A 16,685-nucleotide genomic window follows, 5' to 3' on the forward strand; every position below is an offset into this window, starting at 1 on the left:
TGCACAGCTGGGGGGCCTGCACTCATCAGGTGTGCTCTGTGTGCACAGCTGGGGAGCCTGCACTCATCGGGTGTGCTCTGTGTGCACAGCTGGGGAGCCTGCACTCATCAGGTGTGCTCTGTGTGCACAGCTGGGGAGCCTGCACTCATCAGGTGTGCTCTGTGTGCATAGCTGGGGAGCCTGCACTCATCGGGTGTGCTCTGTGTGCACAGCTGGGGAGCCTGCACTCATCAGGTGTGCTCTGTGTGCACAGCTGGGGGCCTGCACTCATCAGGTGTGCTCTGTGTGCACAGCTGGGGAGCCTGCACTCATCGGGTGTGCTCTCTGTGCACAGCTGGGGGGCCTGCACTCATCAGGTGTGCTCTGTGTGCACAGCTGGGGAGCCTGCACTCATCGTGTGTGCTCTGTGTGCACAGCTGGGGAGCCTGCACTCATCGGGTGTGCTCTGTGTGCACAGCTGGGAAGCCTGCACTCATCAGGTGTGCTCTGTGTGCACAGCTGGGGGGCCTGCGCTCATCGGGTGTGCTCTGTGTGCACAGCTGGGGAGCCTGCACTCATCAGGTGTGCTCTGTGTGCTCACCTGGGGAGCCTGAGCGTGCTCTGTGTGCACAGCTGGGGAGCCTGCACTCATCAGGTGTGCTCTGTGTGCACAGCTGGGGAGCCTGCACTCATCAAGTGTGCTCTGTATGCACAGCTGGGGGCCTGCACTCATCAGGTGTGCTCTGTGTGCACAGCTGGGGAGCCTGCACTCATCGGGTGTGCTCTGTGTGCACAGCTGGGGAGCCTGCACTCATCAGGTGTGCTCTGTGTGCACAGCAGGGGAGCCTGCAACACTCATCAGGTGTGCTCTGTATGCACAGCTGGGGGCCTGCACTCATCAGGTGTGCTCTGTGTGCACAGCTGGGGAGCCTGCACTCATCGGGTGTGCTCTGTGTGCACAGCTGGGGAGCCTGCACTCATCAGGTGTGTCCTGTGTGCACAGCTGGGGAGCCTGCACTCATCAGGTGTGCTCTGTGTGCACAGCTGGGGAGCCTGCACTCATCAGGTGTGTCCTGTGTGCACAGCTGGGGAGCCTGCACTCATCAGGTGTGCTCTGTGTGCACAGCTGGGGAGCCTGCACTCATCGGGTGTGCTCTGTGTGCACAGCTGGGGAGCCTGCACTCATCAGGTGTGCTCTGTGTGCTCAGCTGGGGAGCCTGAGCGTGCTCTGTGTGCACAGCTGGGGAGCCTGCACTCATCAGGTGTGCTCTGTGTGCACAGCTGGGGAGCCTGCACTCATCGGGTGTGCTCTGTGTGCACAGCTGGGGAGCCTGCACTCATCGGGTGTGCTCTGAGTGCACAGCTGGGGAGCCTGCACTCATCGGGTGTGCTCTGTGTGCACAGCTGGGGAGCCTGCACTCATCAGGTGTGTCCTGTGTGCACAGCTGGGGAGCCTGCACTCATCAGGTGTGCTCTGTGTGCACAGCTGGGGAGCCTGCACTCATCAGGTGTGTCCTGTGTGCACAGCTGGGGAGCCTGCACTCATCAGGTGTGCTCTGTGTGCACAGCTGGGGAGCCTGCACTCATCGGGTGTGCTCTGTGTGCACAGCTGGGGAGCCTGCACTCATCAGGTGTGCTCTGTGTGCACAGCTGGGGAGCCTGCACTCATCGGGTGTGCTCTGTGTGCACAGCTGGGGAGCCTGCACTCATCAGGTGTGCTCTGTGTGCTCAGCTGGGGAGCCTGAGCGTGCTCTGTGTGCACAGCTGGGGAGCCTGCACTCATCGGGTGTGCTCTGTGTGCACAGCTGGGGAGCCTGCACTCATCGGGTGTGCTCTGTGTGCACAGCTGGGGAGCCTGCACTCATCGGGTGTGCTCTGTGTGCACAGCTGGGGAGCCTGCACTCATCAGGTGTGCTCTGTGTGCACAGCTGGGGAGCCTGCACTCATCAGGTGTGCTCTGTGTGCACAGCTGGGGAGCCTGCACTCATCGGGTGTGCTCTGTGTGCACAGCTGGGGAGCCTGCACTCATCAGGTGTGCTCTGTGTGCACAGCTGGGGAGCCTGCACTCATCGGGTGTGCTCTGTGTGCACAGCTGGGGAGCCTGCACTCATCAGGTGTGCTCTGTGTGCACAGCTGGGGGCCTGCACTCATCAGGTGTGCTCTGTGTGCACAGCTGGGGAGCCTGCACTCATCAGGTGTGCTCTGTGTGCACAGCTGGGGAGCCTGCACTCATCGTGTGTGCTCTGTGTGCACAGCTGGGGAGCCTGCACTCATCAGGTGTGCTCTGTGTGCACAGCTGGGGAGCCTGCACTCATCAGGTGTGCTCTGTGTGCACAGCTGGGGGGCCTGCACTCATCAGGTGTGCTCTGTGTGCACAGCTGGGAAGCCTGCACTCATCAGGTGTGCTCTGTGTGCACAGCTGGGGGGCCTGCACTCATCGGGTGTGCTCTGTGTGCACAGCTGGGGAGCCTGCACTCATCGGGTGTGCTCTGTGTGCACAGCTGGGGAGCCTGCACTCATCGGGTGTGCTCTGTGTGCACAGCTGGGGAGCCTGCACTCATCGGGTGTGCTCTGTGTGCACAGCTGGGGAGCCTGCACTCATCAGGTGTGCTCTGTGTGCACAGCTGGGGAGCCTGCACTCATCAGGTGTGCTCTGTGTGCACAGCTGGGGAGCCTGCACTCATCGGGTGTGCTCTGTGTGCACAGCTGGGGAGCCTGCACTCATCAGGTGTGCTCTGTGTGCACAGCTGGGGGCCTGCACTCATCAGGTGTGCTCTGTGTGCACAGCTGGGGAGCCTGCACTCATCGGGTGTGCTCTCTGTGCACAGCTGGGGGGCCTGCACTCATCAGGTGTGCTCTGTGTGCACAGCTGGGGAGCCTGCACTCATCGTGTGTGCTCTGTGTGCACAGCTGGGGAGCCTGCACTCATCGGGTGTGCTCTGTGTGCACAGCTGGGAAGCCTGCACTCATCAGGTGTGCTCTGTGTGCACAGCTGGGGGGCCTGCACTCATCAGGTGTGCTCTGTGTGCACAGCTGGGGAGCCTGCACTCATCGGGTGTGCTCTGTGTGCACAGCTGGGGAGCCTGCACTCATCAGGTGTGCTCTGTGTGCACAGCTGGGGAGTCTGCACTCATCAGGTGTGCTCTGCGTGCACAGCTGGGGGGCCTGCACTCATCAGGTGTGCTCTGAGTGCACAGCTGGGGAGTCTGCACTCATCGGGTGTGCTCTGTGTGCACAGCTGGGGGGCCTGCACTCATCAGGTGTGCTCTGTGTGCACAGCTGGGGAGCCTGCACTCATCAGGTGTGCTCTGTGTGCACAGCTGGGGAGCCTGCACTCATCGTGTGTGCTCTGTGTGCACAGCTGGGGAGCCTGCACTCATCAGGTGTGCTCTGTGTGCACAGCTGGGGAGCCTGCACTCATCAGGTGTGCTCTGTGTGCACAGCTGGGGGGCCTGCACTCATCAGGTGTGCTCTGTGTGCACAGCTGGGAAGCCTGCACTCATCAGGTGTGCTCTGTGTGCACAGCTGGGGGGCCTGCACTCATCAGGTGTGCTCTCTGTGCACAGCTGGGGAGCCTGCACTCATCGGGTGTGCTCTCTGTGCACAGCTGGGGGGCCTGCACTCATCAGGTGTGCTCTGTGTGCACAGCTGGGGAGCCTGCACTCATCGGGTGTGCTCTGTGTGCACAGCTGGGGAGCCTGCACTCATCAGGTGTGCTCTGTGTGCACAGCTGGGGAGCCTGCACTCATCAGGTGTGCTCTGTGTGCATAGCTGGGGAGCCTGCACTCATCGGGTGTGCTCTGTGTGCACAGCTGGGGAGCCTGCACTCATCAGGTGTGCTCTGTGTGCACAGCTGGGGGCCTGCACTCATCAGGTGTGCTCTGTGTGCACAGCTGGGGAGCCTGCACTCATCGGGTGTGCTCTCTGTGCACAGCTGGGGGGCCTGCACTCATCAGGTGTGCTCTGTGTGCACAGCTGGGGAGCCTGCACTCATCGTGTGTGCTCTGTGTGCACAGCTGGGGAGCCTGCACTCATCGGGTGTGCTCTGTGTGCACAGCTGGGAAGCCTGCACTCATCAGGTGTGCTCTGTGTGCATAGCTGGGGAGCCTGCACTCATCGGGTGTGCTCTGTGTGCACAGCTGGGGAGCCTGCACTCATCAGGTGTGCTCTGTGTGCACAGCTGGGGGCCTGCACTCATCAGGTGTGCTCTGTGTGCACAGCTGGGGAGCCTGCACTCATCGGGTGTGCTCTCTGTGCACAGCTGGGGGGCCTGCACTCATCAGGTGTGCTCTGTGTGCACAGCTGGGGAGCCTGCACTCATTGGGTGTGCTCTGTGTGCACAGCTGGGGAGCCTGCACTCATCAGGTGTGCTCTGTGTGCACAGCTGGGGAGTCTGCACTCATCAGGTGTGCTCTGTGTGCACAGCTGGGGGGCCTGCACTCATCAGGTGTGCTCTGAGTGCACAGCTGGGGAGTCTGCACTCATCGGGTGTGCTCTGTGTGCACAGCTGGGGGGCCTGCACTCATCAGGTGTGCTCTGTGTGCACAGCTGGGGAGCCTGCACTCATCGGGTGTGCTCTGTGTGCACAGCTGGGGAGCCTGCACTCATCGGGTGTGCTCTGTGTGCACAGCTGGGGAGCCTGCACTCATCAGGTGTGCTCTGTGTGCACAGCTGGGGAGCCTGCACTCATCAGGTGTGCTCTGTGTGCACAGCTGGGGAGCCTGCACTCATCAGGTGTGCTCTGTGTGCACAGCTGGGGGGCCTGCACTCATCAGGTGTGCTCTGTGTGCACAGCTGGGGAGCCTGCACTCATCAGGTGTGCTCTGTGTGCACAGCTGGGGAGCCTGCACTCATCGGGTGTGCTCTGTGTGCACAGCTGGGGAGCCTGCACTCATCAGGTGTGCTCTGTGTGCACAGCTGGGGGGCCTGCACTCATCAGGTGTGCTCTGTGTGCACAGCTGGGGAGCCTGCACTCATCAGGTGTGCTCTGTGTGCACAGCTGGGGAGCCTGCACTCATCAGGTGTGCTCTGTGTGCACAGCTGGGGGGCCTGCACTCATCAGGTGTGCTCTGTGTGCACAGCTGGGGGCCTGCACTCATCAGGTGTGCTCTGTATGCACAGCTGGGGGGCCTGCACTCATCAGGTGTGCTCTGTGTGCACAGCTGGGGAGCCTGCACTCATCAGGTGTGCTCTGTGTGCACAGCTGGGGGGCCTGCACTCATCGGGTGTGCTCTGTGTGCACAGCTGGGGAGCCTGCACTCATCAGGTGTGCTCTGTGTGCACAGCTGGGGAGCCTGCACTCATCAGGTGTGCTCTGTGTGCACAGCTGGGGGCCTGCACTCATCAGGTGTGCTCTGTGTGCACAGCTGGGGAGCCTGCACTCATCGTGTGTGCTCTGTGTGCACAGCTGGGGAGCCTGCACTCATCGGGTGTGCTCTGTGTGCACAGCTGGGAAGCCTGCACTCATCAGGTGTGCTCTGTGTGCACAGCTGGGGGGCCTGCACTCATCAGGTGTGCTCTGTGTGCACAGCTGGGGAGCCTGCACTCATCAGGTGTGCTCTGTGTGCACAGCTGGGGGGCCTGCACTCATCAGGTGTGCTCTGTGTGCACAGCTGGGGAGCCTGCACTCATCAGGTGTGCTCTGTGTGCACAGCTGGGGAGCCTGCACTCATCAGGTGTGGCCTGCAGGTGTTTCATCCATGCTGGGCCTCTCCTGCTCATGCTAGGTCTGGCCTCGCAGCAGCCCGTGCTCTACCCTTGTGAGCACATCAAAGTGTTTATCTCTGCCCCCCTCTCCCCCCCCCCCCCATGCTTCCTCTCTAGGCGCTCTTCGGCTCACTCAATATGACTAACACCAATAACTGATCCTAACGGCATCTTCACGCCACAGAGGGGCCTGGCGAAGGAAGGGGTCCCGGACATGGGAGCTCGTGCCTTTCCCCGCACCGCTGAGGACAGCGGCGAGCGTTTAACCCCACCTGCGCCCGACAGAGCGTGGGAGTAGTTTGGTTCAGGCTTCGAACACCTACTAGGCCTCAACGCGAGCCTCTTACTCCGTCAGCCAATCAGAGGGGCCCCTCCTCACTGATTGGAGCAGATTCACCCAATCAGAAGAGAGCCGTGACTACAAGCTGGCAAGTCTTTTGAGGAAGAGTCGACAGTGTAGAAGGACAAGCCGCGGTTTAGACAGCGGCCATCTTGCATCGGGACATTGTATCCGGCCGAGGCCGCTGCTTGGCCCTGTCATGGCGCCGGAGTTCACGGCCTCTCTCTCGACCTCTGGCCGCTGTGTATTTTGTAACCAGCAGTCGTTGTTGAGTGCACAGCGCCCATCCTGTTTTTCACGCAGAGTTGCCCTTGTGTTTAGAATCTCCCAGCAGCCCCTGCGGCTGAAGGTATCTCCAGGTGACCCAAATGAGCTGGGCTAGAACAGCACCGGGCGGTACCATTCCGAGCAGAGGGGGGTGCAGGGGGGTCCATGATGAGTGCAGGGGCCAAAGAGGGGTGCAGGGGAGCAGGCCCCCTCGCCTGCTAGGAAATAGAATCAATTAGAGATGTCCAGGTGAACACAGGCCAGGTGGGAGCAGAAAACACAAACAATAAACACTCATTAAATCTTGGCACCCCTGTTGGGGAGTGGATCTGTCCAAACCGGGTCAATCACTGAAACTGGGGAAAAGAAAAAAATCAAACGTAGGAGAAATAAAGAGCCGGAGAGACGAGGATGGAGGAGGCTGAGCAGGGTAATAATGAGCTCAATCAGGGCAATAATGAGCCAATAAAGGCAGCTGGGGGTCCTGGGAGGGGGGCAGCACCGGGGGTGAGTGCAGAGGCCAGAGGGCATTAATGAGTGTTAATGGCACCAGGGGTTTCTGATGGGGGCCTGGGCTGTGAGTGCAATAGAAGTGCAGAAGCACAGGGTGCAATTACCCATAGGACCCCTGGGGCATTATTGGGTGTTAAGGACTCTGGGGGCTTCTGATGGGGCCTGGGTTGTGAGTGCTATAGAAGCACAGGGTACAATTACCCATAGGACCCCTGGGGCATTATTGGGTGTTAAGGACTCTGGGGGCTTCTGATGGGGGCCTGGGTTGTGAGTGCTATAGAAGCACAGGGTACAATTACCCATAGGACCCCTGGGGCATTATTGGGTGTTAAGGACTCTGGGGGCTTCTGATGGGGCCTGGGTTGTGAGTGCTATAGAAGCACAGGGTACAATTACCCATAGGACCCCATGGGCATTATTGGGTGTTAAGGACTCTGGGGGCTTCTGATGGGGGCCTGGGTTGTGAGTGCTATAGAAGCACAGAGTACAATTACCCATAGGACCCCTGGGGCATTATTGGGTGTTAAAGACTCTGGGGGCTTCAGATGGGGGTCTGTGTGTTATATAAGTGCAGCAGCAAAGGGTGTAATCGACACACAGAGGCCCCTGGGGCCTTATTGGGTGTAAAGGACAGAGGGGGCTGGGTGTGTTATAGAAGTGCAGCAGCACAGGGTGTAATCACATACAAGGACCCCTGGTGAATTATTGGATGTTAATGGCTCTGAGGGCTTCAGATGGGGGTATCTGTGTTATATAAGTGCAGCAGCACAGGGTGTAATCACATACAAGGCCCCATGGGGCATTATTGAGTGTTAATGGCACAGGGGCTTCAGATGGGGGGCGTGGGGCTGGGCTCAGTATCTTAAGGGCATGGGGGGGCTTTAGAAGGGGGCTGGGCTCTGTGTGTTATAGAAGTACAACAGCACAAGGTGTGATTTCACAGAGGACCCCTGATGCATTATTCAGTATTAGTGACACAGGGGGCTTCAGATGGGGGGACTCTGTGTGTTATAGAAGTGTAACAGCACAGGATGTAATTACAGAGGGCCCCTGGTGGCTTATTGACTGAAAACGACACAGGGGGCTTCAGATGGGGGCTGGGCTCACTGTTGTAGCAGTGTAGCAGCACAGGGTGTAATTACAGAGACCCATATTGCATTATCAAGTGTTAATGACACGGGGGGGCTCGAGATGGGTGGGGGCCGTGTGTGCTATAGAAGTGATGACACAGAGGGCTTTGGAGATTGTCGCTGTATCTTATAGAAAATGGGTGTAATTACAGAGCGCCCCATGATGTCTTATTTAGTGTTAATGACACAGGGGGCTTAAGGGGGGCAGGGGGGCTGAGCTCTGTGTGTTCTAGAAGATGGGTGTAATTACACAGAGGACCCCAGGTGCATTATTGAGTGTTAATGACAAAGAGGGCTTTAGAGATTTTACTGGGCTCTGTACCGCAGCTACCGATGACATCCGAGCCCTGCTCGACAACGGAGAAACAGCGGCCCTCATCCTCCTGGACCTCTCCGCGGCCTTCGACACTGTCTGCCACCGTACCCTAGTACAGCGCCTCAGCAACGTCGGTATCCAGGAGAAGGCACTGGAGTGGATCACCTCCTTCCTCGCCGGAAGGACACAGAGAGTCCACCTCCCCCCGTTCAGATCGGAGGCCCCCGAAGTCATCTGCGGCGTTCCTCAAGGCTCCTCGCTCAGCCCAACACTCTTCAACGTCTACATGAGCCCCCTCGCAGCCATCGCACGCCAGCACAATCTCAACATCATCTCCTACGCCGACGACACCCAGCTGATCCTCTCCCTCACCAACGAACCCGCCACAGCCAGAGCCAACCTGCACGAAGGGATGACAGACGTAGCCAAATGGATGTCGAACAGCCGCCTGAAACTGAACTCGGACAAGACGGAAGTCCTCATCCTGGGATCATCACCCTCCGCCTGGGACGACTCCTGGTGGCCCCCCGCCCTGGGCAGCGCACCCAAACCCACAGACCACGCACGCAACCTGGGCTTCATCCTGGACTCCTCCCTGTCCATGACCAGACAGGTCAACGCCGTCTCCTCGTCGTGCTTCAACATCCTGCGCATGCTACGTAAGATCTTCCGATGGATCCCCACCGAGACCAGAAAGACGGTCACCCAGGCCCTCGTCACCAGCCGTCTGGACTACGGCAACTCCCTCTACGCCGGAACCACCGCCAAACTCCAGAAGAAACTCCAGTGGATCCAGAACACCTCAGCACGACTCATCCTGGACATCCCCCGCCGCAGCCACATCTCCGGACACCTGAGAGAACTGCACTGGCTCCCGGTCAACAAAAGAATCACCTTCCGGCTCCTCACCCACGCACACAAAGCCCTACACAACCAAGGCCCAGGATACCTCAACAGCCGCCTCAACTTCTACGCTCCCAAACGCCAGCTTCGATCGACCAGCCATGCCCTCGCCGCCGTCCCCCGCATCCGAAGAGCCACCACAGGAGGAAGGTCCTTCTCCTACCTAGCCGCCAAGACTTGGAACTCCCTTCCGACCCACCTCCGCCTGACCCAGGACCACCTCGCCTTCAGGAAGCAGCTCAAGACCTGGCTGTTCGAGCAGTAGCGGACCCCCTCCCCCCAGCGCCTTGAGACCCTCCGGGTGAGTAGTGCTCTATATAAATGCTTTGATTGATTGATTGATTGATTGATTGATCTTATGGAAGATGGGTGTAATTACAGAAGACCCCTGGTGCCTTAAGTAAAGGACACAGGGGGCTTCAGATGGGGGCTGGGCTCTGTGTGTTATAGCTCAACAGCACAGAGTGTAAATATACACAGAGAACCCCTGGTGCCTTATTGAGTGTAAAGGACACAGGGGGCTTCAGATGGGGGCTGGGCTCTGTGTGTTATAGCTCAACAGCACAGAGTGTAAATATACACAGAGAACCCCTGGTGCCTTATTGAGTGTAAATGACACGGGTGGGGGGGGTCTGTGTGCGTTATAGAAGAGCAGCAGCACAGGGTGTAATTACATACAAGGCTGCTTGTGTGTTATTGGGAGTAAATGCATAGGATACTATGTGCATTACTGAAACATTACAACACAGGGGTGTCACTAGGTACATGGTTACTTCTGAGCTGGTGTGGTGCCTCTGTATGGGGCACGGGTGTGGCAGTGAGCCGTGTGTGTGATAGGACGCTCGTGGGTATGTCACAGGAGGGCAAGGCTGCAGTGCAGGGCGGGCTGTTTGTAGGCCTTAGTAATATGAATGTGTCCTGTAGCCCAGTGGAGGTTGTGTCTTATTTCAGACGAGTGACAGCACTGGTCTTGGTATGGTAAGAGGATTATATAGCCCTCCAGCTAAAAAGCTTGTGCCAGCAGTTCTCACGCTTTGTGTCGATGCACCTGTGCGTTTGTGACCTGTGCACTTTCTCTGCAGTGAGTGTCCTAACCGTATTACATTCTCAGGACGTGTGTCCTTGCATTAGAAACACATGAATCTTCTTTCGTCTGCAAAGAGCTACTTTAGAACAGTGTGACTTCACTACTAACCACTGTAGTGGGTCTCTAGGCCACCGCGAGTCACATTGTGACCTTTGTTGCTAATCTCCACCCAGCACTTTTTCAGAGTTTGGTGGTACATTCCCAGCGCCAAGAAGCATCTTGGTGCAAGTGCGCCCCACCATTACTTCATATATTCATTCATTCACAGGTACTGTGTGTATTGTACAGTTGTGTGTTGCTGGTTTGGAGTCTGTGTGTTTCCCAGGAGTGTGACACGTGTCTCATTAGTGAACCTTAAGCACTGCTCACAGCTCCGTCGCAATGTCAACCCCAGACGCACCGTGTCTGAAAATTGGTACGGGCAAGATTTGAAGGCACAAAAAAGGAAATGCACAATGCTCGAACACAAATGGAGGTTAACTAAAACTCAGGAGACGAGGGCTATTTACAAAAAAGAACTGTCACGATACACCAAAGCCATCAGAAAGGCAAAAAAAGATTACTTTACCAGCAGAATCGTAGAGAATAAGAACTCCTCTAAAGAGCTTTTTAAAATTGTAAAAGAGCTCTGCAGTCCTGCCAATCTCTCGTCCAACCGGACTCCCTCCCAAACAGGCTGCGATAAAATGAATAACTTCTTTTGCGAAAAAATAGACAAGATTTATTCATCCTTTTCTACACTCAAAACAGGCAGCCTGATGGATTACGAGCCCTCCTCCCCCCAAGCCTGCTGCACTAGCTTTGGCCCATACTCCGAAGAGGAAGTAGGCAAAGCTATGCTCGAAATCAAATCTGGCTCCCCCTTGGACCCCTGCTCTCATCATATTTTCCGGCAGCTCATCCCCCTGATCTGTCCTGCAGTGACCCAGGTACTAAATCATTCGTTAGATGCTGCAGAGTTCCCATCCAGCTGGAAGATCGCCACAGTCACTCCCCTTATAAAAAAAGCTGGTTTAGATATTAATAACCCGGCCAACTATAGGCCCATATCCCAACTTCCCTACCTGTCGAAAGTCCTAGAGAAACTGGTCAACAGACAACTGGCCAGTTTTCTCGAGGCAAACAATCTGCTGGACATCACACAGACTGGTTTCAGGGCCAATAACAGCACAGAAACTACTCTCCTAGCAGTGCTGGACCACATCCGGATGCATGTTGACCAAGGAAAGACAGTCGCCCTAATATTGTTGGATCTCTCGGCGGCTTTCGACACCGCCCCCCACCATCTGCTTCTGGAAACCCTGGCATCTAAAGGTATAAGGGACAAAGCACTGGGCTGGCTGCGGTCCTTCCTATTGGATAGATCACAATCAGTGCACATGGGCAAGTTCTCGTCCCCATGCCGGAACATCAAATACGGGGTCCCACAGGGGGCCTCTCTAAGCCCAACTTTGTTTAATGTTTTTGTTTCATCACTGGCGGGAATAGGCAGAAAATGGGGTGTGGAAATCTGTTCCTATGCCGACGACACCCAACTCACTGTCATCCTGGATGAAAAAAACAACCCCAAAGAAAGGCTACTTAACTGTCTTGCTGAACTGGCCGAATGGATGCACCTGCATTGTCTAAAACTCAATGCAGAGAAATCCGAGATACTTCTGTTCGGAAGTCACACCCAGCTGTGGAATGACAGCTGGTGGCCAAAAGCGCTGGGCACCCCACCTGCCCCGGCGCAAACAGCAAGGAACCTCGGAATAACCATTGATACCGCCCTATCCATGAAGACTCATGTAGCCGCCATATGTGGCAAAGGCTTTGCAATCCTAAAAATGCTTAAAAGAGTCTTCCCCTGGATTCCACTGGAGTGTAGAAAGATCCTGGTCCAGTCACTCTTGATGAGTAGGCTGGACTACGGTAACTCTCTGTTTGTAGGCATGGCCGAGTATCTTTTCATCAAGCTCCAAATGGTGCAGAACGCAGCAGCCAAGGCCATTTGTATGAAAAGGAAATACGACTCGGCCAAGAGCTGCTTGCGCCACCTCCATTGGCTACCAATGAAGCAAAGAGCATCTTTTAAAATGATGTGCATCACTCATAGAGCACTGCACAAAACTGGTCCCCTCATCCTTAGAAATAGGATTCAGTTTTATGCTCCCACTCGGAACCTCCGCTCTCAATTCTTGGCTCGTGCAAAAACCTGCCAGGTAAAGAGAGCCAGGATGGGCGAGCGCGCTTTCTCCCATATTGCTGCGGCCAAATGGAACGAACTACCTACAGCTCTCCGACTCACAGAAGGCCACCTGGCATTTAGGAAACAGCTAAAATCTTTCCTCTTCCCCCATCCTGAATAATTCTAACTGGGCTCTCACCCACGTTACATGCACACCAGCTAGCATAGCGCCGTGATATCCTACCCTGGATGATTGTTAGCGCTCTATAAGAAAATAAAATAAAATAAAATAAAATAAAGGTCTTGGTAGCAGTTTATCTGCTTGGATTTGTGGTCGTGTTCCTTGCATCATACCTGCACGTGACTGTTTGTGTTCATAGAGCATTGGAAGCCATATGTGCCAATGCGAACACTTATCATCACAGCGCTTAGAAAGGAGAAACAGTGTTGGGTGCTTTGTAAACACTATATAAGTGATAAACTTCTCACCTATGAGATACCGCTGGAAACCACCCTTTTTGCTTCCTCCCTCAGCGCCCTAACCTGCCCCTTGCCTCCCTCTGCAAGCATAGAGCAGCGGGAGCCACCCTGGCACGGGGGTGGGCTCCCGCTGGAGTCCACCAGTAAAAAGAGAAGACGGCCTCCTCTCCCTCATACTATCATTTTATGACAAATAGTCTACTCTCCCTGCCCTCACAGAAGTGCAGAACTCACCCCTCCTTCTGTGGTTGTAGGAGAGTAGGATCTGCTTCCTATGGTTACCCCCACTTTTTGCTGGTGTTTCACTGTTTTTCGACTTTAGTCTGGCTGGGGCCCTGCTAACCAGGACCAAAGCATAGCTGCTTACTCTCTAAATTGACTGCATGTACATTAGGTACACTCCAGATTGGATACTGGGGTACCCTTATGAGTCCCTAGTATATGGTACACTAGGTACCAAGGGCATAGGTAACCCAGAGGCCTACCAGGGGCTGCAGCGTGTATTATGCCACCCCTGGGAAGCTTTCCATAATGAACCACAGGTCTGCTACTGCAGCCTGGGTAAGGTGGTGTATGCAGCCCTTACTTAGGTATAAGTTCCCTATATCTACCTTATATTATCAATCCTGAAGGCAGGGTGCTGGGTTTTGTGTGAGAGGGTGCCCATGCATGAGCAGGGCCCCTCAGCAGCCTTCGAAATCTATTCTCAGGGGTTGATCTGTGATGCAGCCAGACCATATACTCTTTAAGTGCATTATAACCTCACAGTGGCCGACCATGCTAGGAACAGCACCCTCGCGCGCAACCTGGGAATCATCCTCGACTCCTCCCTCACCATGTCAAAGCAGGTCAACGCCGTCTCCTCCTCCTGCTACAACACCCTCCGCATGCTGCACAGGATGTACAAGTGGATCCCCACCGGAACTAGAAAAACGGTGACCCAGGCGCTCTTCAGCAGTAGGCTAGACTACGGCAACGCACTCTACGCTGGCAATCCCGGCCAAACACCTGCGGCAACTGCAACGCATTCAAAACGCCTCCGCCCAACTGATCCTCAACATCCCTCTGTCCCCTGGACACCGAGCACATTTGTAAGTGCATATGCTTCTTGACGATCCTCATGGCTGTGCATTGGGTTACTTGTAGCCCAAACCCCGAGCAGGAATTTCACCGAAGATTGCCGGCCTACAGTCCACGAGTGTTCAGTGAGCCGGCCCTTTGTGTTTTCTCTTGAGGTACCTTCGCAATCCCTGGTCTGTTGACCTGTGGGTCCCTGAGAAGGCAACTTTGTGGAGTCCCCTAGACCTTGCTGGTCCACACTGAAGCATCTTGTCTCTTCCTGCGTGGGTTGCTGTTGCCAAAGCTTTTTTGTGTTCAATCTGAGCACTGACGCCGCAGCACTCGCCATCCTTGGCGGGACAGCTCGAATCCAGCTCCTGGTCGTCGTTGACGCCTCCTGGTCCTCGTGGCTGCAGAGTCAAGCTTCACCTCTTTGCACCTGAAGCACCCGACATCGATGGGCATTTGTCTATCGTGCTCCTGGTCATTGGCAAGTGACACAGACTCTGTACCCCCTGCTTTCAGGTTCTTCACATCTTCGATCCAGGCTTGGATCACATCGGACACTCTCCTTCTTCACAGCAGCAGCTCTTTGCAGCAGGTCGCCATTGAAATTAACGACGATTCCCGACACCATTTGACACCTATGCACCCGGCTTCCCTGGGTGAGGTAACTCGAGTACTCCGCTGCTCCCATTGGAGTTGGCCCTAGAACCCCTTAACCGCATGCGTGCGGGCGGAATTCCGCTCGTACGCTGAGATTTTTTAAATCGCACTTTACGTGACGAGCTGGGCTCGTCATCAGCGTGCGAGGAGGCTACGCCATGACGAGCCCAGCTCGTCATCAGCGTGGAAGGGGTTAAGCCTAAAGGGGTTTGCTCAAAGTGCTCTCCTAAGTGTCCTAAAGTATAACATTCTAACTGCGACTTTCCCCATAGAAGCTAACGGCGCTCGCGGCTGTGTTCCCCCACTGCACGCGCCCCCCTTGGATCCCCTGTGTCACTACCTTGGGTGGTTCCTTGGGGTCCCAGCAATTCTACGTGCTCTAGGCACTGTGTCTAGTCAAGTTGTGGTTCTTATACCACTTTCTTAATTTTATGGTTTGGTCTCCCCTGGGGCCCAGTGAATATTGTGCTATTTTACTGAAGTTCTATTGTGTTTAAAGGTTGTACCTTGCTCTGTAATCTCATTAACCCCTTTAAAGCTAGTAAACAAACCTCCCCAGTGCTGCGCTGTCCATTATCCGGTGCTGAACTGGACGTCCAACGGTCGTGCGCAGCACTGGGGAGGTAGTGCCCGTGACGACCGTTGGCCGACGGCAGCACTTAAGGGGTTAAGAGATTACTAGAGAGTGTTTCATAATAAATACATATATTATATATATATATATATATATATATATATATATACCTTGTGTGGTTCTCCTTTCATTTAGACATTTAAGAGGTTATAATCTGGTAAAACAAGCTGCTTTACACTCCTTCAAGACTTAGCCTGAAGGCTGCTCTCCACACCTCCCACTAGGATAGCTTTCAATAAAGGTTGCCTTTAAACCTACCATCAATAAGGGTTGTTTGGACTGGTGCAAGGTGCCCACTAGAATAGTGGACATCATATGCCAGGCCAACTTCTCACAATGGTCTCCCCAGGAGCAGTGGGGACCCTTCCTGTTCTGCTGAAGCAGGAGAATGAATGAGTGAGTGAATTAACCTTTCTTTACCTCTTGTAACAGGGTCTACCTGACGGAAACAAAAGAGATGTTAAAATGTGTAGTTGTAGCCTGGATGGAAACTAAAATGCAGTATGGAAGCCTCAAGCAGGCAGCGGGAAAGGAGGGGCCGCATTGTACGGATGATCAAAGAGGAAAGGCCTCTCTGCAGTGAGATGGGACTTTGAGTCAGTGCCACATGGGGGGAGCAGTGGGACACGGGGTCCAGTGGGTAACTTCCTGCACGTTTCCTTCATTCTTTGCCTGCATTAGAGCCTGATAGGTCACAGTCGATATAGTTAAGAAAGACCATTGTAGCCAAAGTCCGGAGCGTCCCTGGGTACTGCCCCTAGGGTATGGTCAGGAAGGCACGCGGAGGTGGGATAGAGAACCTCAAACAAGTGAAGGGGGTAAAGTTCGGGCAAATTACGTCTGTTTTCGACCATTCAGTGCAGGACTAGTTGAGGCAGCTCGGAGGGGTGCCGGGGGGGGGAGCGGGGGTAGTTGCAATGCACCCAAAAGTCACTGTTTACCTTAAGACGGGTGAGAGGTAGAAGAACCTGAGCTGTCCACTAAGACTTGGGTTTGGGTGAAGCTTCGATTTAAGACAACACTGCAGAGCCCCGGATCTGCCTCCATGCAGCCGATGGTGATATCCATGCACAGGCAGGACCCCAGCTTCAGTCTTACTCAGTGGATGTCATCAGCAGACAGGCTCCAGCTGCCCGGGGACAGTAAACCCCTTCTGTGCTGGTTCTGCGCCGCCCGCTCCAAACTTTGAGACCTGAATTCACAAACACCACCTGGCCTTTGGATTCCTCTCTTTCAAAGTCCACATAGAAGGTTAAGGGTTGGAAACAGGGATTGTCTCTATTGTCTGAAAGGACAAGGGCAGTGGAAAGGTAGCTTGAGGAAGACTTGGAGGTGGGGAGGGAGTTGCAAGGAGTGTGGGGGTGAAGCGTCTGGCTGTCACGCGGTGTGAGGTGGCCACGAGGAGCTTTGCTTCAGGAAGAGGAGCTCCAGTCTA

The 16,685-nt window shown here is 55.3% G+C and overlaps 1 protein-coding gene across 1 annotated transcript in view; it reads left to right on the plus strand.

Annotated features, from left to right (window-relative positions):
- The first annotated feature begins 6,650 nt into the window (after positions 1 to 6,650).
- NOBOX (NOBOX oogenesis homeobox) overlaps positions 6,651 to 16,685 on the plus strand; it is a 312,543-nt gene continuing 302,508 nt past the window's right edge. The window contains exon 1 of the mRNA XM_078651248.1: positions 6,651 to 6,722. Coding sequence (XP_078507374.1) covers positions 6,704 to 6,722 — 19 coding nt within the window. The 5' untranslated portion in view covers positions 6,651 to 6,703. The remainder of the gene's footprint in view (positions 6,723 to 16,685) is intronic.

The sequence above is a fragment of the Lissotriton helveticus genome, chromosome 7, assembly GCF_964261635.1.
Source record: "Lissotriton helveticus chromosome 7, aLisHel1.1, whole genome shotgun sequence".
In the NCBI taxonomy this organism is placed as follows: domain Eukaryota; kingdom Metazoa; phylum Chordata; class Amphibia; order Caudata; family Salamandridae; genus Lissotriton; species Lissotriton helveticus.